The sequence below is a fragment of the Diadema antillarum genome, unplaced genomic scaffold (genome assembly GCF_040938485.1).
Source record: "Diadema antillarum isolate AM-2024a unplaced genomic scaffold, OU_Dant_1.0 scf00000036, whole genome shotgun sequence".
NCBI classification, from domain to species: Eukaryota; Metazoa; Echinodermata; class Echinoidea; order Diadematoida; family Diadematidae; genus Diadema; species Diadema antillarum.
Window position 1 is genome coordinate 3,638,434 of NW_027270925.1, and position 20,253 is coordinate 3,658,686.

General features: G+C 37.4%; 1 protein-coding gene across 1 annotated transcript in view; it reads left to right on the top strand.

Annotated features, from left to right (window-relative positions):
* The first annotated feature begins 19,543 nt into the window (after positions 1-19,543).
* Positions 19,544-20,253, top strand: part of LOC139745371 (serine/threonine-protein kinase STK11-like) — an 80,350-nt gene continuing 79,640 nt past the window's right edge. The window contains exon 1 of the mRNA XM_071655768.1: positions 19,544-20,012. Coding sequence (XP_071511869.1) covers positions 19,675-20,012 — 338 coding nt within the window. The 5' untranslated portion in view covers positions 19,544-19,674. The remainder of the gene's footprint in view (positions 20,013-20,253) is intronic.

Consider the following 20,253-nt stretch of genomic DNA (forward strand, 5'->3'; position numbering starts at 1 on the left):
ATATGTGTGTAATATTTTTGTGAAATTATAAAGGAAGTAATGCCGCTGATCACTCGTATGATTGCATCTATTATCAAGATCCTATACGTGTATACGCTGCAGTTATATAATGGAGAATTGATATAGGTCACGTTGCGTGTCCAATGTCCCTGCGACCTTAGCAAACACGTAGTCACTTGTAGTTCACGTGTATGTCGCATGTCTAATACACTATATCTTATTACTGTCGAGCAAATCGACTAGTACAACGTGTATCACAAGGCCATTACAACGTGTAAAATGTATAGGGTGGTATGGCCAGGCGCGTGCAAAGCTTTGAGCTATAGGAAAATACAGCATAACGCGTTGAGAGATCACTCAACTCGCAAATGATGTTCATGAATCAGTTTGCCCATGCCTCCGAATGAAAATGCATGTCGCGCCTCATTGTGAGGATTTTCAATTGACAAAATACCAAATATCAGAAGAAGAATTAGAATTTTTTAATCATTAAAGATAGCTATTTCAGCGTTCTCGTGTGATTATTAGGAGTTAATTCAGAAGAGGTTAACAGCAAAACAAAAATTACAACAACAACGACAACAAATAAAATTTTCGCTGAATTCTCTACAAACTTCTTTTTTGCCTAACAGCGATCCAGAATAATGATATCGTTATGGGTTGTAGTAGAGTACGATACAAACAGCAACAACCCAAACGATCATTGTTTCAATTGATTATTTTTCTGACACGAGATGGCGCTACACAGTCATGGTACATGTATTTCGCACGGCCAGAAGGCGCCATGGATGCTCCCTGCACAGTCGGTCGTGAGACTGCCCTTGTGGCTTGTTCACACCGCAACGTGATGCTTTCATAACGTACAGCGAATGCTTTTAGAGTGGCAAGAAGCGAACGTGTTGCGTCGCGAAACGCCGGAACGAGCGCACCAGGGCCTCCGTGTCAACGCGAATTTTGCCCGACGTCCAAGAACAAAAGAAACCGGCCTTTGTTTGAACAGCCATTAGTGGCTAACATCCAGGTCTTTCGACTTGGGCTGGAACTAATCATTACCCGCATATTGTGAAACGCGCTTAACTCCTTTTTAATACAAGTTGACATTTCGCCAGTAATTACGGACGCCAAAGTAAGGGAGGCAAGTGGGGGAAAAGTCAAACCATTTAGAACATTATCAATACCGTCGTAGGGTAAAAGCGGCGTGTAAAAGAAGACAAACCCTATAAATCCTTTTGAAATTTTGGCAGTCGACAGTCACAAAAGAAAATCATGTCTATAGGTTAATTTGGCAGTGTCTTTTTGTAGTTTGAGCCAAAATTCAGATACAGAAAACTGTAACAATGCTAAGTACTATCATAATCAAATGAGCATTTTGATTCTGGTCTACGACCAAGCATTCAAGTATACAATAGGGTGAACGCATTGTACTTTACCAAGTTTGATTTAAAGGGCATGGGATATTGTTTGGTGCCAATAAAAATAATCAAAGCAACGCCAAAACATAGCCGTCGGCATGAATAGCGCTTTAGTATTCACAGGACAGTACATATTATATACCAGTATACAAAATTGGTTGTCCGCTCCTGTTCTTTTGTGTGTGGTGTGTTCTGCAAGCTGTGTTCGGTGTGGACTTCAATATATTGCGGTCTTTGTGCTCACAAAGATTGCTAACCGATCTCCAAAAACCCGTAACACTTTGTATAGGACAAACTATGCACATCTCGTACTCGGCAGGGGCAAGGACAACATCAGGAGAAACGGAGAACCGTCTCTCCGATCCGCACCTTTATATGGTCACGACACGCGAGTAAAAACATTCCTAGTTCTTGTAGTGATCAAAATGTGTGTCGCGTGCCTGCGATATTTTACTCCGCGGAAAGGGGGGGGGGGGGATACTAGGTATAGCGTATCATAAGACCGTACGTGATGACTGGTGTACGATGAAAACAGCAAACAGAAAGAGGCTAACAACAAGTTCATACATATCATTGGGTATATGAATAACAATGCTATGTACGGTGCTGGCAAAATCAGTATGAAATATAGAATTGCAGAATACATAAATGACTTTGTGGAAAACAAACTGTTCTCAGCAAAAATATCAACGGACTGCTGAAAACAGACTACAGTATAAGCGAAAGAAACTACGAGCAAGAAAAATCGCCACAACCTCATTAGATATCGGAGATCGCGACTATTATGATGGGACCATTATGGACAATGACAGCTGGGATAACGTTGGCTAATGTTTGACCTTTGTCTCAATTTCACAGGCATTTGACTAGGGATTTACAAGGGAGGGTCCACGGAGATCTTCATCCTAGGGGATGCTCTCAGCATATTTGGGAGATAATCATCAAAACTAATTTGCATCGCATTTTAAGATCTCAACGATTCATGATCAACCCACGCTCCCCCCCCCCCCAATAATTGTATATACATAAATATTGACGTGTAATCAGAAAAGATGATGGCAAGTCGCAATTGTTGAGTAAAAAAATGAGTAACTTACACATAATGAATGAATCAATATTTTGGTTAGGCCTATATTCCAGTTGATTTCTGGTTAATGATTGTTCTTTTGCAATGAACACTGAATCCTATTTCTTTCGTAAATCATCACGAATACCATGACTGTCGAACATGTGAAAATAATCACGGAATAACTTTTCGAGGTCAAGCACAAATTATGGGAAAGTGCGAAGCATTAGCCCAATGTTTATGTTGGTATATCTAGAAATTATAATCTATGGACGATATGATGACATTCTACAATGTGGTATATACTGGCTTCTTTGAAATGGGTTTTGGGAGACAAAGTGCACGTAAGTGAGTTGAAGGGATGGAGGGATCAGTGTGACTATCAAACGACGCATCGTGAATGTGGGCACTGTTTCATTTACAGGGGAACTATAATCGGGCCAAACAATGAAACCAAAGTTGGGACAGATTCAGATCAGATATATTTGAGACGGATACATATCATAGACATTCGGGATGCATTCTAGAACGTGACAAGATGGGTGCAGATATTGTTCCCAAATGGGTTAGTGAAACAGTTACTGACTTCTGATGACTGATTGATCTTAGAATTGTCCCTAAGATCAGTTGAATTTAACTTAGCATTGATTTTAGAGCTTTGAAACAGACCGGGTAACATGAGAAATGTGGGAACAATGTCAACGTGTATGAAGTCACACCTCTCCAAAATGACGGGCCAAACGGATCTGTCAGTAATCACTTATTCATCTTAGATATTATCATTCTCTCTCTTTCTTTTTTTTTTAATTGACAATAACTAATCATTCTGCTTTGCTACTAATTTATCTGTGTTTGCATCGTACAATTGTATGCCCGTGCACAGTATTGTTTTACGATGAGAACTGTACAAACACATGTGCTTATAATACAAGTGGGTATAACATCTGCTGGTACTATTTCATCAAAGGGATGTAATAGACCGGTTGCCGTGTTAGTAGTTGGCATGCTACAAGTACCTGCAAATATATGACTAAGCAAACCAACTGATTATTGTTCATAGATATAGAATTACGAAACATCAATTTACATGTTAACTCTTTATACTGAGTGATATGATTACAAAACCAATATAAAAGTTATCACAATCATATACCTTGGAAATGCCAGTCTGTAAATGATAAGCCGTGTCTGTCTACATTCGGTGTTTACCGCTTTCTTTTTTTTAAGGTACAATGTACCTCTCTGGTAAAAAGTGGAGTTCGATAGTGGACATGATGTGATTATAATAGTGATTATGATACTGCCAACGAAAATTAGAATACAGATGATGTCATATCGTCTTTATCATCATCTCCTTCACCATCAACATCAACAACGTAATCATCATCATAGTAAACATCGTCATCATTGACAACTATTGCATTACCAGAACACAATAATGTAGTTATACATCTCCACAGAAATACACCATGTGTGTCATGCGTCGAGTTCAGTGTCATTAGTAGGCCTACATATGGGACATAGTCATGTATGCCTCCATACACCAGCGCATTATTGACCAGCAGCACACATTATAATGCATTTTATGTGCACTGGTGGCATATTCGGTAAAACGCTGCAACTCAATTCTATTCATCTGACTGTTTTTCTCCCCTTAAAAAAAAAACCACACACAAATCAACAACAAACAAACAAAAACGCACGCACACACACTTGAGTGGATAATAAAATAGTATACGATAACTACCAATATGCCGGTATTTATAGTATCTGTTGAGTCCTTCTACTATAATAATGTTAATTCCTACGCATTGCCACTGGTGTGCATTCTGTCCGGTTCTTTTTATTCAATGGTATAATGGAACAGACGCAATCGTACACACATTTACGCACGCCTTAAGTATAAAACACGAATTTCTCACCGAGTCTTTCACGAGATATCCACCTTCTCTTGTAGTAATCCAGCTCCGACCGGACCGGCTAGTTCCCCCATTACGTCCTGTCCCCAGCCCTCCCTACGTTCGTGTGGCAGTCGCGTGCCGGACCAGGATAACGAAAAACGGGATTCAAAGGCCGATAAAAAGACAAAGAACGGCCCCAACAAAGGCCGGGTTATCAGACGGTAGCAGCTGGTACGAGCATCTACTCTTATCCCCATATATTATGATCATGCTCGCACACACACACATACACACACGCACACTTACCCCAATCTATCCACAGGAAAACGCACACGCATACACACTCTCACACACACAGACCTCACGAAGAGAGAAAAAAAAATGCTCGCTCTCGTATCATCACTCGCAGACACACACGCGGAAAAACTCACGCGCGTCGTATTTTACGTCCAAATCAGCTTTCCGGCGACGGATAAAAAAGCCGGAAACTTACATTTTCCAAGATATTTTCCCTTTGTGTAGCACCGGGTAGAAGAGAGATATCATGGCTTTCATCTCGACGAGACAAGAAAGGCAGGAAGGCATTTGCAGCTCGGCATAACCCGTCGACGTACTATGGATGCTCAAAAAAATGGTTGGCTATGTAACGAAGAAAGATGCAATTTCGAAACGGGCAGCATGTTTACATTTAGGTTCGCTCCTCGCTCTCCGTTCGCGTGCCCCTCTCCGATGACGTCACACTGACGTCTGCGTACCTGGATGACTCTAGAAATAGCCTAAGACGTGAAAAGAAAAATATCGCGACTTTATGTACGGTGTATAATATACTTTCTCCACGCTCTGCAGGCATGTCCTATTTTTTTCCTCCAAGCAGTATGGGCAAAAGTGCTACAGAGTTAGACGCGATGGCGATGTTACCACAAAAACAAGCGGGTAAATCACGTCTAGTTAATTATTCATTTTTTACATTGTTTTTCATAGTCATTATTGCCTCCTCGTGACGTGCGAATGCGTGAGAGATCCCTCGAGCCGCGGGTGGCGCTATAACCGAAAATGTATGCGTGATGTAAAAGCCGGGCAATTAGCATAATTCCATGCGCCGAGCCCATGTCCGTAGTATATTGATTTCTTCTTCTGTGCGCAAGACAAGCCAATATGACAAAGCAGTCGCTATTTGATGGGGAAAGATGGAGTAAGAAGGATGTATTTGCCGAGGAGCGGGGGGGGGGGGGGGGGGGGGGGGGGGGGGGGGGTAGCGGTGGGGAGGGGATAATGGGGTAAGAAGAGAGGAGGCAAGACGAGATGTATGTGCACAGGGACTCCGTAGGTTGCTTACCGTTTGGGGACGACGCTTGTTGGGCGGGGATGATATTTCTTGCGTCAGTAGCATCTCCCAGTACCTATATAGCCTTGCGCATTATCTAGTAGCCTTTAACGTGTTTAAAGGATTGCCATTTTGTTGCATTGGTGCCCGTCCGACAGAAAGGCGCTGTAGGGCCTGTAAGTGTAACCGTCCCCAAAATAGTGTCCTATTTCGGAGAAATGTTTTCGCCTTGCCGAGGCGCGAAGACCAGAGCTTCGTTCAAGTGCTATAAAATGCTATGAGTGAGTAAATTGGTGACTGAACCGATGAATGAAAACGGAAATGCGAAGCTGTTCTTTGTTTGGATGCACAGACGAAAATAATCGCAGACTACTAGTATCTACTTGAACCTGTTGACGGTCAATCTGTTTACACGGTTGCAATTTTTTGAAAAAAGGGTGAGAAAAAAAGCTTTGCAATCGATAAAATAACTATTAAAAAGATCAGACTATAAATAACGTTGCTGATCCATTTTAGGAGCTTTGTCTTAAAAAAATAAAATGCCTTTCTTTCAAATCACTTTTATGGTATTTTAGTTACGCTCGTCGTACTGTTGATGTATTGTTTGAAAAGAAAATCGTCATGCTCTTATTTTTCTTTAACTAGCAATAAATTGATAAAACTGAGCGATGAGGAATAAGACTGTTCTATAGTTCAAATGACTATCACTATGTATTAATGTCATGTTATACAGGGGTGGACTTCTGTTATAGCGAAGTCCTCGGGACCGGCAGTTTTCTTTCGTTATATCGAAATTCGTTATGACCGAACCATAAACAAAAAAAAACAAAACAAAAAAAAAAACATAGAGCGGATAATGTTGCGGTCTACATTTTTACTTCGTTGTAACCGGAATTTTCGTTATAACCGTGTTCGTTATAACGGGAGTGCACTGTAGTCGACAATCTCCAACATCTTATTAATCTAATATTCCTTATCAATAACAGACGAACGACAAATCGCGTCACTTACGAAGCGAGTGAAAACAAAAATTTTTGGAAAAAAGGATCAAGAAGCGAGGGATATCGGTATTTTGACAAACAAACTCGCACACACACACACATACACATGCAAATCGGGTACCAGTTTATTATTCACAGTATAGCATGCTATAGAACTGATCAATTTGTAAAATAAATCACATGACAGAAGTTTCAGTTTCCGTTTGTTTGTTTTATTTCTTTACCTGTACTAATGACATTATTATGACGAATCAACAACGTTCACATTAAAATGATATTATGGATACGAGTACCTCAAAAAAGTACATAAAGAAATACATGTACGTATAATCACGTGCGTACACGAACACACATTTTTATCGTATACTGGTATCTCGTTAGGACGTGTGGAGGAGACGGTTATCACTAAGCAGTTTGCTTGGCCGAGATACGGCCTATTCATTGATTGGGGGTGGGGGTATGGTATTTTCTGATAAACAATCAAATTATAGTTATGCAAATACAGATAACCTCATTAAAACACCTTAAAACTCTTTTACATCTCCATGCCTTAAAAAAAGTATTTATCTGTCCTTTTTCTCAGACTATCTGGCTTTCTTATGTACATATATCACAAATTGATAAATAGATATAGATAGAAAGATAAATAGATAGATGATAATGAGGGTAGAAAGAAAAAGAGATAGAAAGAAACAAATATAGACAATACTAAGATAAGAAAATGTGAGCATGATCTTCAGAGAGTGAGAGAGAGAGAGAGAGAAAAAAAGACGCACTTTGAAACTCTCCTACGGAAAATTTCTCATATAATTTTTAATATGGAAGTTAAAATCAAGCTATAACACCAGTTCTTGAATGTCTAACGGGATGACGGAAATATCTCAAATACTATTGTTAATCATAGTGAGATATACTTTTTAGTGCATGGGTCCCCCCATTTTTCGAATTTTGCATATTGTTTACTTCCCTCTGATCACTTGAGTTTTATGACAATGTATACAATTATCGTATAAGGTTCTACAATAATATATTATTGTACACTCTTTTCATCTCACATATTTTTACCCATCTGTTAGCAAAAAAGCGATGTATATTATGCTTTTGTTGAAAAATGAAAATAAATTGAATTGAATTGTGAAGTTTGCTTGTGTGTTTGTTTGTTTGTTTTCTTGTCTTCGTTTTCAAGACGACAAGATGTAGACACAGACCCTGTGATGATTGCAGATGCATTTAACCTTTACTTTTCGCAGATTGGACATGATCTTGCTAATAAAACCCCTGCTTGTCAAAAAAAAAATTCTATGAATTTCTTGAATTACCCAACTCAAATTCATTCTTTTTTGATCCGATTATTAGTTATGAAGTAAAAGATATCATTATGAGTTTGGAAAGTAAAAGAAGCTCGGGACCTGATTGTATTGATAACGTTATTTTGAAAAATATAGCTGAGAATATTGTTGAACCTTTAACTTACATTTTTAATTTGTCATTAAGCAGTGGTGTTGTTCCGCTACGAATGAAAATTGCTAAAGTAATCCCAATTTATAAGAAAGGTAATAAGGAAGATATTAGTAATTATAGACCAATTTCATTGTTGTCATCGTTTTCAAAATTGTTAGAAAAAGTTGTTTATTCTAGACTCCTTAAATTTCTTGATTTTTATGATATCATTTCTGATTCACAATTTGGTTTCCGCAAAGGACATAGCACTTCTCAAGCAATTCTCTCCTTTATTGAAAAAGTAGCCAAAGCAGTAGATAGGGCTCATCACACAGTGGGTGTCTTCCTGGACCTCTCCAAGGCCTTCGATACCATTGATCATAAAATATTACTTCATAAATTATGTCACTATGGTATACGTGGCAAGGCCTTGGAGTGGTTCAGGAGTTACCTCTTTGATCGTAAACAGTACGTTTTTCTATCTGGTCAAAACTCCTGCAACCAATCTGTCACCTGTGGTGTTCCTCAGGGTAGTTTACTGGGACCTCTTTTATTCATTTTGTATATAAATGATATAATAAATGCTTCTAATATTTTATCTTTTGTACTTTTTGCTGATGACTCTAATGTTTTTCTTTCTCATTCAGATCCTCATATTTTGGTGGATTTGTTAAATTCTGAATTAAAGAAATTGTTATGTTGGATAAGGTCAAATAAGTTGTCTATAAATCTTCTTAAAACTAAATGTACATTATTTAGTAATACTTTAAATAATCTTCCTAATAATATAAAAATAGATGATATAGTTATAGATGAAGTTGCATCAATGAAGTTTTTAGGTTTGGTTATTGACAATAAACTTTCATGGAAGTCACATATTGATAGTATTTGTCACACAATATCTCGAAATATTGGTGTTATTAATAGAGTTGAATATTATTTTTCTATTCCCATCCTTTTAATGTTATATTCAGCTTTGATTTTACCTTATTTGAATTATGGCATCATAGCTTGGGGGAACACACATCCAACATATCTCGACAGACTGTCCCGTCTCCAGAAAAAAGCTCTTCGAATAATTTGTCATGTTTCTTGGAGAGCCCACACCGATGTTTTATTTTCTGAAAACAAAATTTTAAAGATAACTGATATTTATTATTATTGTCTTGGCCAATTTATGTATAAACTTTCTAATAATTTGTTGCCGTCTGTCTTCACAAGCATGTTTGCGAGAAACCGCTCGTTCCATAAATATCCAACTCGTCATTCAGATGAATTCCATCTGCCTTTAACTAGAACAATGTTTACACAATCTATATTTACATTTGCTGGACCTAAATATTGGAACAACCTTTCTAACAGTTTGAGGACATCTCCAAGTTTAAGTTCTTTTAAGAGTAATCTGAAGAAAAATATTTTGAATAGTTATAAGAATTGTTGATTCTTTATTGGTTGCAAAGAAGTGTAAAATCCAACTTTATATTCTATTGGAATTACAGCTAAGCGGCTCCATCCATCCACTACCTCTCGTGTCCTTCTATTTTTTTTTTGTCTTTTATCTTCACTCCACGCATTAAGCTGCTTTCTCCCCCCCCCCCCCTCTCTCTCTCTCTCTCATACACACACACACACACTCACACACACACATACTATTTTGTTTCTCTCCTCTCTTTTCCGGCATGACAGCGACTTAGTGGAGGGATTTGTTCAGGGTTTTTGTTTCGGATAAGTTAGGTTATAGGTCTTTTTGTCTTAGTTTCTTTGTTTCATCCATTTTCAATGCTTATCAGTCTATCGATCATATAATTTCTTGTATTACGTGTGGGGGGAATGCAGCCTACAAGCTCAGCTTTTTAGCATTCCTCCCCATTTCCAACATTTTCCTATACCTACAAGTTTTCTGTAAATTTATCCTTTACTCTGTATGATGAAATTTATGCACTGTATTCAATTTTTGTAATATATTTATATGTTTTTGTTGGAAATGAAAAATAAATGAATAAATGAATGAATGAAAAGATGGCTGTACGGATAGCGCATATTCAACTTCAAAGCTGGTCTAGTTACACAGTTCAGGCAACATCTGTTTGCGAAATCTCCACGGCACGTATATAAGCATTCTTTCTTTTTTGTTGTTCATTTTGTTTTCACGCACAAAGCAAATGAAATGAACTAACATGAAAATGACGCAGTTTTGTTAAAGGATGTTTACAGGGCGGAGTTTAGATCAGGAACGAAGTGTGTGTGAGAAAGAGAGAGAGAGAGAGCGCGAGAACAATAATAAACTCACTCTTACAATCTTAACTCCATATTAACCCCAGTGACTAACTTGAAGCATGCTCGACACAGGGATTTTATAAGACAAAATTTGGTGAACAAAGTTGTTACTATTGTTATGGCTTTCAGTGTAAATTTTGTATGAGACCGCATGCAATAAAAGCCGTTGTATATAATCAATGCAGAATACGTGTAATAAATCATTCATAAGCAATACATTGGGATACAGAGGGGCTCCAAAGACAGACGTATCTATTTTATGTAAAGTTTAGTTTGAATGTCACTTTGCATGACGCAGTCACTGCAGCTGTTTTGACGACAGTTTCCCACAGAATGAATGAGTGCATCTTTTACGTTGTAATACTTCAGGCAAAAGAGGGCGACATACATGTTTATAGTGTATCGTCAGGCGTGCTTCGCCTCTATACACTGTGTTACCAAAGACACACTCATTCACGTTCGTTCGGCCTGAGACGTTTAATGTTATAAAGCAGTGAAGTAATATCTTGATACATTGATGTGGAATCTTGATGAAATACATCAATTTAGATCACCTTCATCATTGTAAACTAGTTTTTCTTTTCCTACTTTTCTCAATTTACTGCAGAGGAACTAAAAGTGCAATCCCACTTTAAAGGCATTATTTACCATTTGCAGATGAAACAAAAACCTAGCTTTAGTACTTCAAAATTGTTCTAAAATGTGAATTAGGGAAAGAGGCAACCAATGTAAAAATTTTGAATCAGTATAATCAATATTAAGTATTGTTAAGAATACAAAATGTGAACAATAGTTATAATAAAAATGTTTCTAGACTAAACCATTTACAGTTATGGTTTATTGAGAAAAGTAATGATATCTCCTTATGTTTTAATAATTATATGGTAGGATGTTTTGCAATACAACTGACCTACACATATGCATCAAATGTGATAACTCGATTTTTTTTCTTTCAAATCACTACTCCCAATGGTAAACTGGACCTTTAAGTTTAAATTGACTTTTGACAGCTAGAGAATCAAACAACCAGAAAGTTAAAGGGATCGTACAGTTTTGGTTGAGACCAACCTAATTTCAGGTTTCTAATATTTGTGTGTGTGTGTGTGTGTGTGTGTGTGTGTGTGTGTGTGTGTGAGGTAATGAGAAACCTCTTATGAAATATGAAAGAGCATGTAATTCTATGAGGAATTCAACGTTTATTTGATGAAAATTGGTTTTGAAATGGCTGAGATATCCAAAAAAGAGCGATTCTAATAAGTGTGGGACCCACACTTTATTACGATCGCTTTGTTTTACTTTGTTTTTGGATGTTTCAGTCATGTCAAACCCGATTTTCATCAAATAAACTTTGAATTCGTCTTAAAATGGTATGCTCTGTATATTATCATAAATGTTTTCTTGGTATCTCGCAAAAAGTTAAAAGCCCAATTTCAATCTCCACCAATACTGCACCATCCCTTTAAAAAGGAGAAACTGCAGATTAAAGGACAAATGAAAGTGACATTGTCACAATAGACGTAGATTATGCAAACTAGATGAGGTTATGGGGTAACACGTCACAATCCTCTCATAAATTCATACGCAGAAATAATGCACAAATCACCTCGGCAACCGAACAACAGACCTTGGAACCTCTCGGTTGCTAGGTAATTACAACGCAACAGTAATTACACCATAAAGATACAAATTCTAATTTGTTCGATTCGGTTTTAAAGAGGGAATATGAGGAAGATTTATGCTCAGGCGGATAATGGGAGGCTTGTGAGGCGAAAATAGCGTGTAAACGTCATGTGAATGTGTTGACGTAGTTATTATACTGCTGGAATCACTCTCTCCCAAAAACACGTTTGTTTTACAGGTACCAGTGTTTACAGTTTCACAATATCTTTATTTTTAATGAACGACTTTGATGTATATAGCGTTCGCCACATTTTGGGTTGATATGGATAATAGGAACATGCAATGAAGTTGCATTTTAAGTTGACCTTGATAGGTAAATTTTGGTCATCGATTGAAATCAACTTAATAGATTCGTCTTCTACATAGAATGGCATAAACAAAAGCCAATTGTAGCGAAGTATCCAAGATTAACTTTTGCGTAATGTCTCCTTTTATACTACCAATCATCATCATAAAGGATGTTTCTTGGCTTTGCTGGGAACAAGAAAGTTCTGTTCACAGAGTATGGTTATTCCACTGTTATAAGACATCATTATCTACATTAGATAATGATAATAATAATGCGACAGAAAGAAACAACACAGCGCAAGACCAGAAATAGAAATCACCTCAGATCAAGCCCCTCGCAAGTGTTTTATCTCTTTTATAAGCGATATAAACCGCAATAAAATGATGAGAGTTGGTCTACGGGCGTCGAGAAAAAAAAAAGAATTCCCGAAATTAGGACACCACAGACATCCTGAAACACATTATACCTTTCAATTGCAAAAATGAACCAAATAATGAACAAATCATCCAGATCTGAGCTCCCAGTGTTTTAGATTGTACTGAGTTGTCCTTTACATACTGGATACAAAAACCTCAAAACATTTATCCTAACAGAGAGATATCTATAGATCGCGACCTTAAAAACCCCTGCACCAATGTCAAGCTAAATGACTAATACATTCTACTCATTAATGAGAAATTGCGCTTTTGTCACTTGCTTCCTTTTGACAGAGAAAGGTAGAGTACCAGACCACTTATCATGAAAGTTACATTTTGTCCATGAGCAAGCTGGTAAAAGTCGTGTGATGCCAGAGAATAGATCTGTCGTTCCTAATCATATTGACTTTATAAGAGAAGTAAAAATGTGAGAGCAGCACACAAAAATGTAAGAGTTCTAATGAAAAAAAACCCCAAACAATTAATTTTTATTAACTTAAGGTATTTGAGTTTGAATCTGTTGAAAACCAAATCTTATATCTATGAAAATATGTGATAATTTTGATATCTTACACTAAGATATCCTGTCATGTAGGGAGAGCAGTATATCATCTAAAAGATTTTGATTTTCTCTATTTTGATGATGACCTTAATATACTATAAAAATGAAAATGGCGTTGTTTTGTTTTTGCATTCAAAGTATTGAATTACTGCGTTAAATTTCGAGCGTAAGTGCATAAGACGTAATTTAGAAGCTGCAGGGTTGGTTTCATTCAATTATCATGCACTTCACGTCACGTCTTATAATGAAGGACAATAAAACACCGTGATGACAATGGCAAACAAAATTGTCTTCTCCAAGCATTGTATTAAAAATAATGTAAACCATTCTATAAGGTAAATTTCGTTCTCCCTGCCAACTATATCGTTTGGAAGTAATTAAATAAAGCATCCATTATTCTACAGGTCAAGTTAATCCTGACCTCTATGTCCACCTCTATTCAACAATCAATATCATTTCATTTCATTTCATTAATTTTTATTTTACCACGGATAAAAATGCCAAATCAGCAAAAGCTGTTTTTCAATGGGACCGTGAATCAATGTACATGAACCATGTTAATATAATAAGAAATGATTTAATTAATAAAAATCAAAATTTGTTGGACTACATCAACGAAGTGAAGAGTTAGCATAATAATTTTCGTGACACAAATCTACAACGTTAATTACAGAGTGTACACATACATGACATAATATACATTATAACTATAAACTAATATCTAAAAATAAGATTGAATTAAACATGATATACAAACCAATAGTATGTTTTTCGAGACCCCATCCTCCCAGGTCATCTATACGCCCCTCCCTCCAAGCACCCAAACATCAGGTTCATTTATTTTATGCCTTATAATCCGTCAAAAATATTGGTATAAAATTAAATTCTACCCTTAAAAGAAAATATCAAGTATCAAACGTCGAGATGATATACACAAAATGTCCCATAACAATTCAATGAGAGAAATCACAGTATTACCATGGTATTCTGTCTCGCAGCCCGTGAATGGGTTTTGAACTTTTGGATTGAATGTAGGAAAGTTTTAACACCAGAGTAAGTGTCACATCGTAACGACAAATATTAAATATGACGCATGAACCAGTAATTTTGTGCCCGTTTCGGAAAGCCTCTAGCCGATGCTACTACTATAGTACATTATTCGATTCAGAGCCTCATTTCTTGCACCTGTGCATCGTGATTAAATTTGTGTTAAGGATAAAATCGTACACCCTCTTCGATCATTATACAAATTACATGGGGAAAAAAGATAAAGAAATAAGAAACCGGGGAATTCCCGATTCGCGAAAATTTAGACTCGCGAAATGTATGGCGCATACAGTAGTAGGCTTCAAACTGTTTAAAAAACAAATACCAAACAATAATACTGGTCACAGTCTACGTGTATAAACGTCTCAAATGTCTCACGGGAGAAGTATATGAAGTGTATACGTTGATATAGCCTCAGAAATTATTAATAATTCTATTATTCTTATATAGAAATGTGAAAAAACAAACAAAAGAACTATGAATTCTAGATCATAGCGTATGATTTATGATATAAACACGAATTGTGCTATCATGAAATATGAGATGAATGATGATGAATCGGTGAATGCTATCATAATGAATAGGAATATCAAGAGAGGTATGAGGAGAGAAAATAATGTGGAAATATGCAAACATAAAACATCATAATTCCTATCACAGATAATATAGGCCCTGGAATACTAGTAATTAAGATCTATCATATATCATATACCCTAATCAATATTCCATAATTCAAATCTCTTTTGTCTTTTCTTATTGTTCTAGGATAATACATGCATAGATCATATCTTTATGTATATAATAATATCTGATACTCACAAAATGTACCGCACAAAGCTATTACTGAAAAGTCCCCGTATAGAGACTGAAAATGTAGAAGGAATGAGTTTATATGTATTCTTCTTATCAAGTAAGTATTGTGCATGATTGTAATGATTCAAGAGTCATGATTGCCGAGGGGAAGAGGTTGATGTACTTTTGCTTCATAGTTCCTATAGAGAAGAAAGAGGGAAAAACAGATCAGCAACTCAGTAACTATACATGTATATATATTGTAATAAAATCTTATAAATGTGTAAACTTTCACATGTCTCATTCTGATGTTACCAAACATCCTCTTTTTGTTTGTTTGTTTGTTTGTTTGAGTGTACTCGTCCAACTTTGTGAACATGATCTGGAGTTTCTATCTAGCTACGAATTTCTCGGACGAGGGGTGTGTTCATATTAGCTGATTCTGTTACATCGGGGGGGGGGGGGTGTATAATAATATACTCAGTTGCTAGTTCCATCTGTATATCTGCTTTGTGCCTTTGGGTCTTTTCTCATCCATCAGGTTTGTCTACATGTACAATGAGAAGAGCGAGTCTACCTCATTAATGTTTACCTGTGGTGAAGAACTTCCGAGAAAAAAAAAGTGGAATGAGATTTATATCCCAGTCTTGCATAATAAACACACTTACTTTTTCATGGACAAAAAAAAAAGTTTTGCAAAGCAGCTGTGCGCTTATTCTTCTTCTCCTCCTCCTACTCTTCATGAGACTTTTTCTTAAAAGGAAGAAGACAATACCAGACAGCCCGAGAAAAAAAGCTTGTGAAATTCAGTATCAAAGTATCTTCATGATAATTATGTATAATGTCGAATCCCCAATTCCATCTGAACTTTGTGTACGTATATACTTTCAATGTGTCCTCATTACCATTTGTATTTATTTGTACTTAAAAAGTGCATTTTGCTTTTGTTTTATAATATATTATTTGATATTGTAGTTTGCATTTTTTTTTAACATTGATATGTATAGCTGATTCTTGGTGCATGCACTAGCTGGTCGGGGAGGAAGGATTAAGTTTGCCTTTTCCTCCCCTGGCAACAAGCGGTATGCACCTAGAATCACGACGTTCTTTTGTTATTATTATGTACTATAACTGTATATTTGTATTTCATGTTGAATCACCAAGTAAATGAATAGATAGATAAATAAATAAATAAATCAATGAATAAATGAATGAATGAATAAATATGTAAATAAACAGCAATAGTAATAATAATAATAATGATAACAATAATAACCATAATATCATCATCATCATCATCATCATCATCATCATCATCATTTTGCACGGTATTGTCGTGCACCTGACAGTATGATATTATTTCGGTTGATACGACACTATGTCTCCCTGATGATCCGTACGATCCTCGATCACCGATTTCATGAAGTATACACTATACCACGAGGCAACTTCGCTGGGGTGGGGTGCATGTGCCTTTTTTTTTTTGATGAAGAGCCAATCCCCTTGTATTGAACTTCTCAATTGATTATCTGTTAAATCTGTCAAGAGCTGCTTCGAGGCATACTCCTGCAACCTTGTGCCAACGTAGATTTATCCTCTCGCCGTCAATCTCCATTCTTCTTGAGTTGTGAAAAAAATTCTCTTGCCCCTTAGGCGTCATCCAGGTTGAGTCTGCGCATCATGGTGATTCTCAGTTTTTGTTTTATCATTTATACCATCGTTGAATATTTACATGATGTTCGAGGAGATATGCATTGATGCAGGGGAGTGAATTATGAGAAATAAATAACGTAGATTGCAAAGAAAGCCGAAGAAATGAGAAAGGCCAGGATTATTTAAGTTAAAGAATAACAGGTGTGGGAGATCTGAGGCATTGTATACGGAGAAAAGCTCCCGTCTACACATTAGGCCTACCTTATTCACATGCCCCTAATATTACTGTTATCTCAAATTACACCAATTACTATAAAAGTACCTTGCTGTCGTATAACTGTGCATGTTTGAATTTCACTTTGCTAATCAATATACATACTTCATATACTGTTGGTTTAGAATGAAGAGGAGAACTGTATAGACATATTTCATGCACTTTATTGGACACAATATATATATATATATATATATATATATATATATATATATGTATATATATATTTTTTTTTGAAAGTATTGGGATGTCCAGGTTTCCACTGTGTTTTCACGAAACAGTATATTAAATACATGTATTGGACATAATCAACGCAAGCTAAGTCCAGTGATAACATAATTTCTGACCTTTCCACAATTTTTACTAAATTTCCATATTGTGATGAATAAAGCAGAATTCTGCGTACCATCTCTTACATTCTTGAGAATTTGTAATTACTTTGATATCTCACCGAATGCTCAGAAAAGAGGCCCACTGTACTCGGGGAAGAATTTCACACTAACTTCCGAGACGAAGTTCAAATGGGAGAGCCTTACATGAGGGGGTTCCTATCCTCTTGAAAAGGGCCATTAAGTTTGAGAAAATCGAGTCATCCCCCATAAGTTACTTGCCCAAAAGATAGAAAGCATATCATACTTTGCAGATGGTTTACGCAGGTGTAGTATAATTCTATGGAATGGTTTTCAAATCTCATGACGAGCTAACCAGGGAGGTGGCACCAGGATATCTCCAACCCAGCTTGGTCGCACATTATTGTATTGCGGTATTGACGGTCCCTTTGCGTGACGCTTACGTAATTGACCTAGTTACGGTAACCAGGTCAGGGAGGTGGAAGAGAGCCTTCCACCTCCCTGCGGTAACAAAAGGTACGGCACAAAATTTAGCTCGCACTTCCGCTATCACAGTGTAGGCCTACCATTGTTTGCCCGCACTGAGACTGTTAACGTATTGAATAGTGAATAGAGAGAATACGAACATGACTGGACATCTACTGTACGCATTAACTCCATCCACGTTGTACGTATTACTCAAACTATGTTATCAAAGCATAGTAAACATTGCAACAAGAACTTCAAAGACATACTATGATTCGCTACGGAAACGAGTGAATCCTTCATGGCATTTCCCCAACTGTAATTTGGGAAATCCCCAAGCATTCTTTTTTAAAGTCACATACACTGAGCACAGCATGGTTACCATAAGTGCAAGCGAGGAGATTACTGGTAACTCCTTGGTGCAAGTAAAATCACGCCTTTCGCCCACTAGGGCCTACATTCTTACAAGTACAATACACAACCCAATCCAAAACTCAGCAGGACTCCTGTGCGAAGTTTTGTTGTCAATGGTGAAATTCTCTGGGCCGAGGCCAGTGCAGCCCTTTAGTAACTCATGCAACGTATCAATGCTGCACGAATTCTACACGGGTCAGGGGGGCGTTTCATCAACGAGTTCGTCGGAGTTTTCACCGACAAATTTGCTATCAGCCAATCAGACCAAGGATTTCATTAGCTTTTAACAGTTGTCAGTGTAAATCCTTGCGTCTGATTGGCTGATAGCAAATTTGTCGGTGAAAACTCCGACGAACTCGTTGATGAAACGCCCCCCTGAAGAACGTCCCCTGAAGAAATGAAAAATAATCGCCGTAAGACAGAAGAAAAAGCCATGTTAAGAACGAAAAATGATTCATATCTCGTATACGGCGTTCGCAACCCTAGAAGAGCCTGGTAGCCTGGTCCGCCCAGGGCTATGCGATACGACCAGCTATTCACCACCTTCGAGTTCCAGCCAGACCTTGGCACGTGCGGCCTTCAACACGTGTACCGTCGAAAAACGGGGAAGTAAAATGTAAACAAAGGGAGGGCGCCTGCTCTTCGCTCGGACCATGTCACAGTACGCTACAGGGCCAAAACTAGTCTACATATAATATACCCTTTTACTGGTTCCACATCTGTATCTCTTTTCATATTGATTAAATAGCCATAGTCAAAGACACCCCCTCATTTCCATACATCAATAGTAATGCTAAAATCATACTATTAACTAAATTCAGCCTATAAGCCTATACTCAGGTAGTCTTCAAATGACAAAAGACAAAACTTACAATTTACAAATGTTGCAAATGTTTGTCGACATTGACCAGACACCCCGCAACGTTAGACAAGTATACGTGTGAAATATTATGTTTTCTTAGTTCTTTCTTTTTAATTACTCCGATATTAAAAGATAGAGAAAGAAATATGGATTGAAGCAACTAAAACTCCCGTCGAAAATTAAGACTATAATGCCTCACTACTGAAACTATGACGAAAGAACGTGCGAATATTATCAGCTCATTGACCGATACACTTTGACCTAATGCGCGCAGCCTGAAAGTCACGTGACTAAGTAAACCTATAAACAACATGGCGATCCGCGCTCGTGTATACAAGTCTCGGTAAGTTATCGCGCATGGAAGGTTCCAGCGGAGGATTCCAAATGAATCTCGAAATTTCGTCAAATTGCTCTGTTCTTAATCCTTGAGAACACTGCGGAAAAATACGATGGTAGATGCGGAAATGATAGAAAGGTGTTTAGACCAGGATACGCCCAACCATATTCCGCCTCACTGGGCTCAAAATGACCACTTCTCATTCTTCGGCGACGATGACGATATGCACGTTTTCATACACCGAGTGGACTCGGCGGATATTGTTTACCAGCCTCGGAAGAAGCGTGCGAAAATGGTGGGGAAGTACCTGATGGGCGATGCGTTGGGCGAGGGCTCGTACGGAAAGGTGAAGGAGGTCCTAGACTCCGAGACCTTGTGCAGAAGAGCCGTTAAGATTCTGAAAAAGAAGAAGCTGAAGAGAATTCCAAACGGGGAACAGAACGTAAAAAGGTATGTTACATTTTACTAGAATAGTTCCATGTGCCCTCTCAAATTCTGTGAAATTCGTATTTAATGTTGAGTTGTTGTTGAGACAATTTACAAACTTGTCGAAGTCAACATTTGACAGCAAGAAATTGTTGGATCCTTGCCCTTAGTCCAGTTCACCTCCCCTGCTCTGGCTTGCCGTCGCCTACATTATCTCGAGACAAAGTCGGGGTTGTAATCTTTTTATCTAAATTTTACTACACTA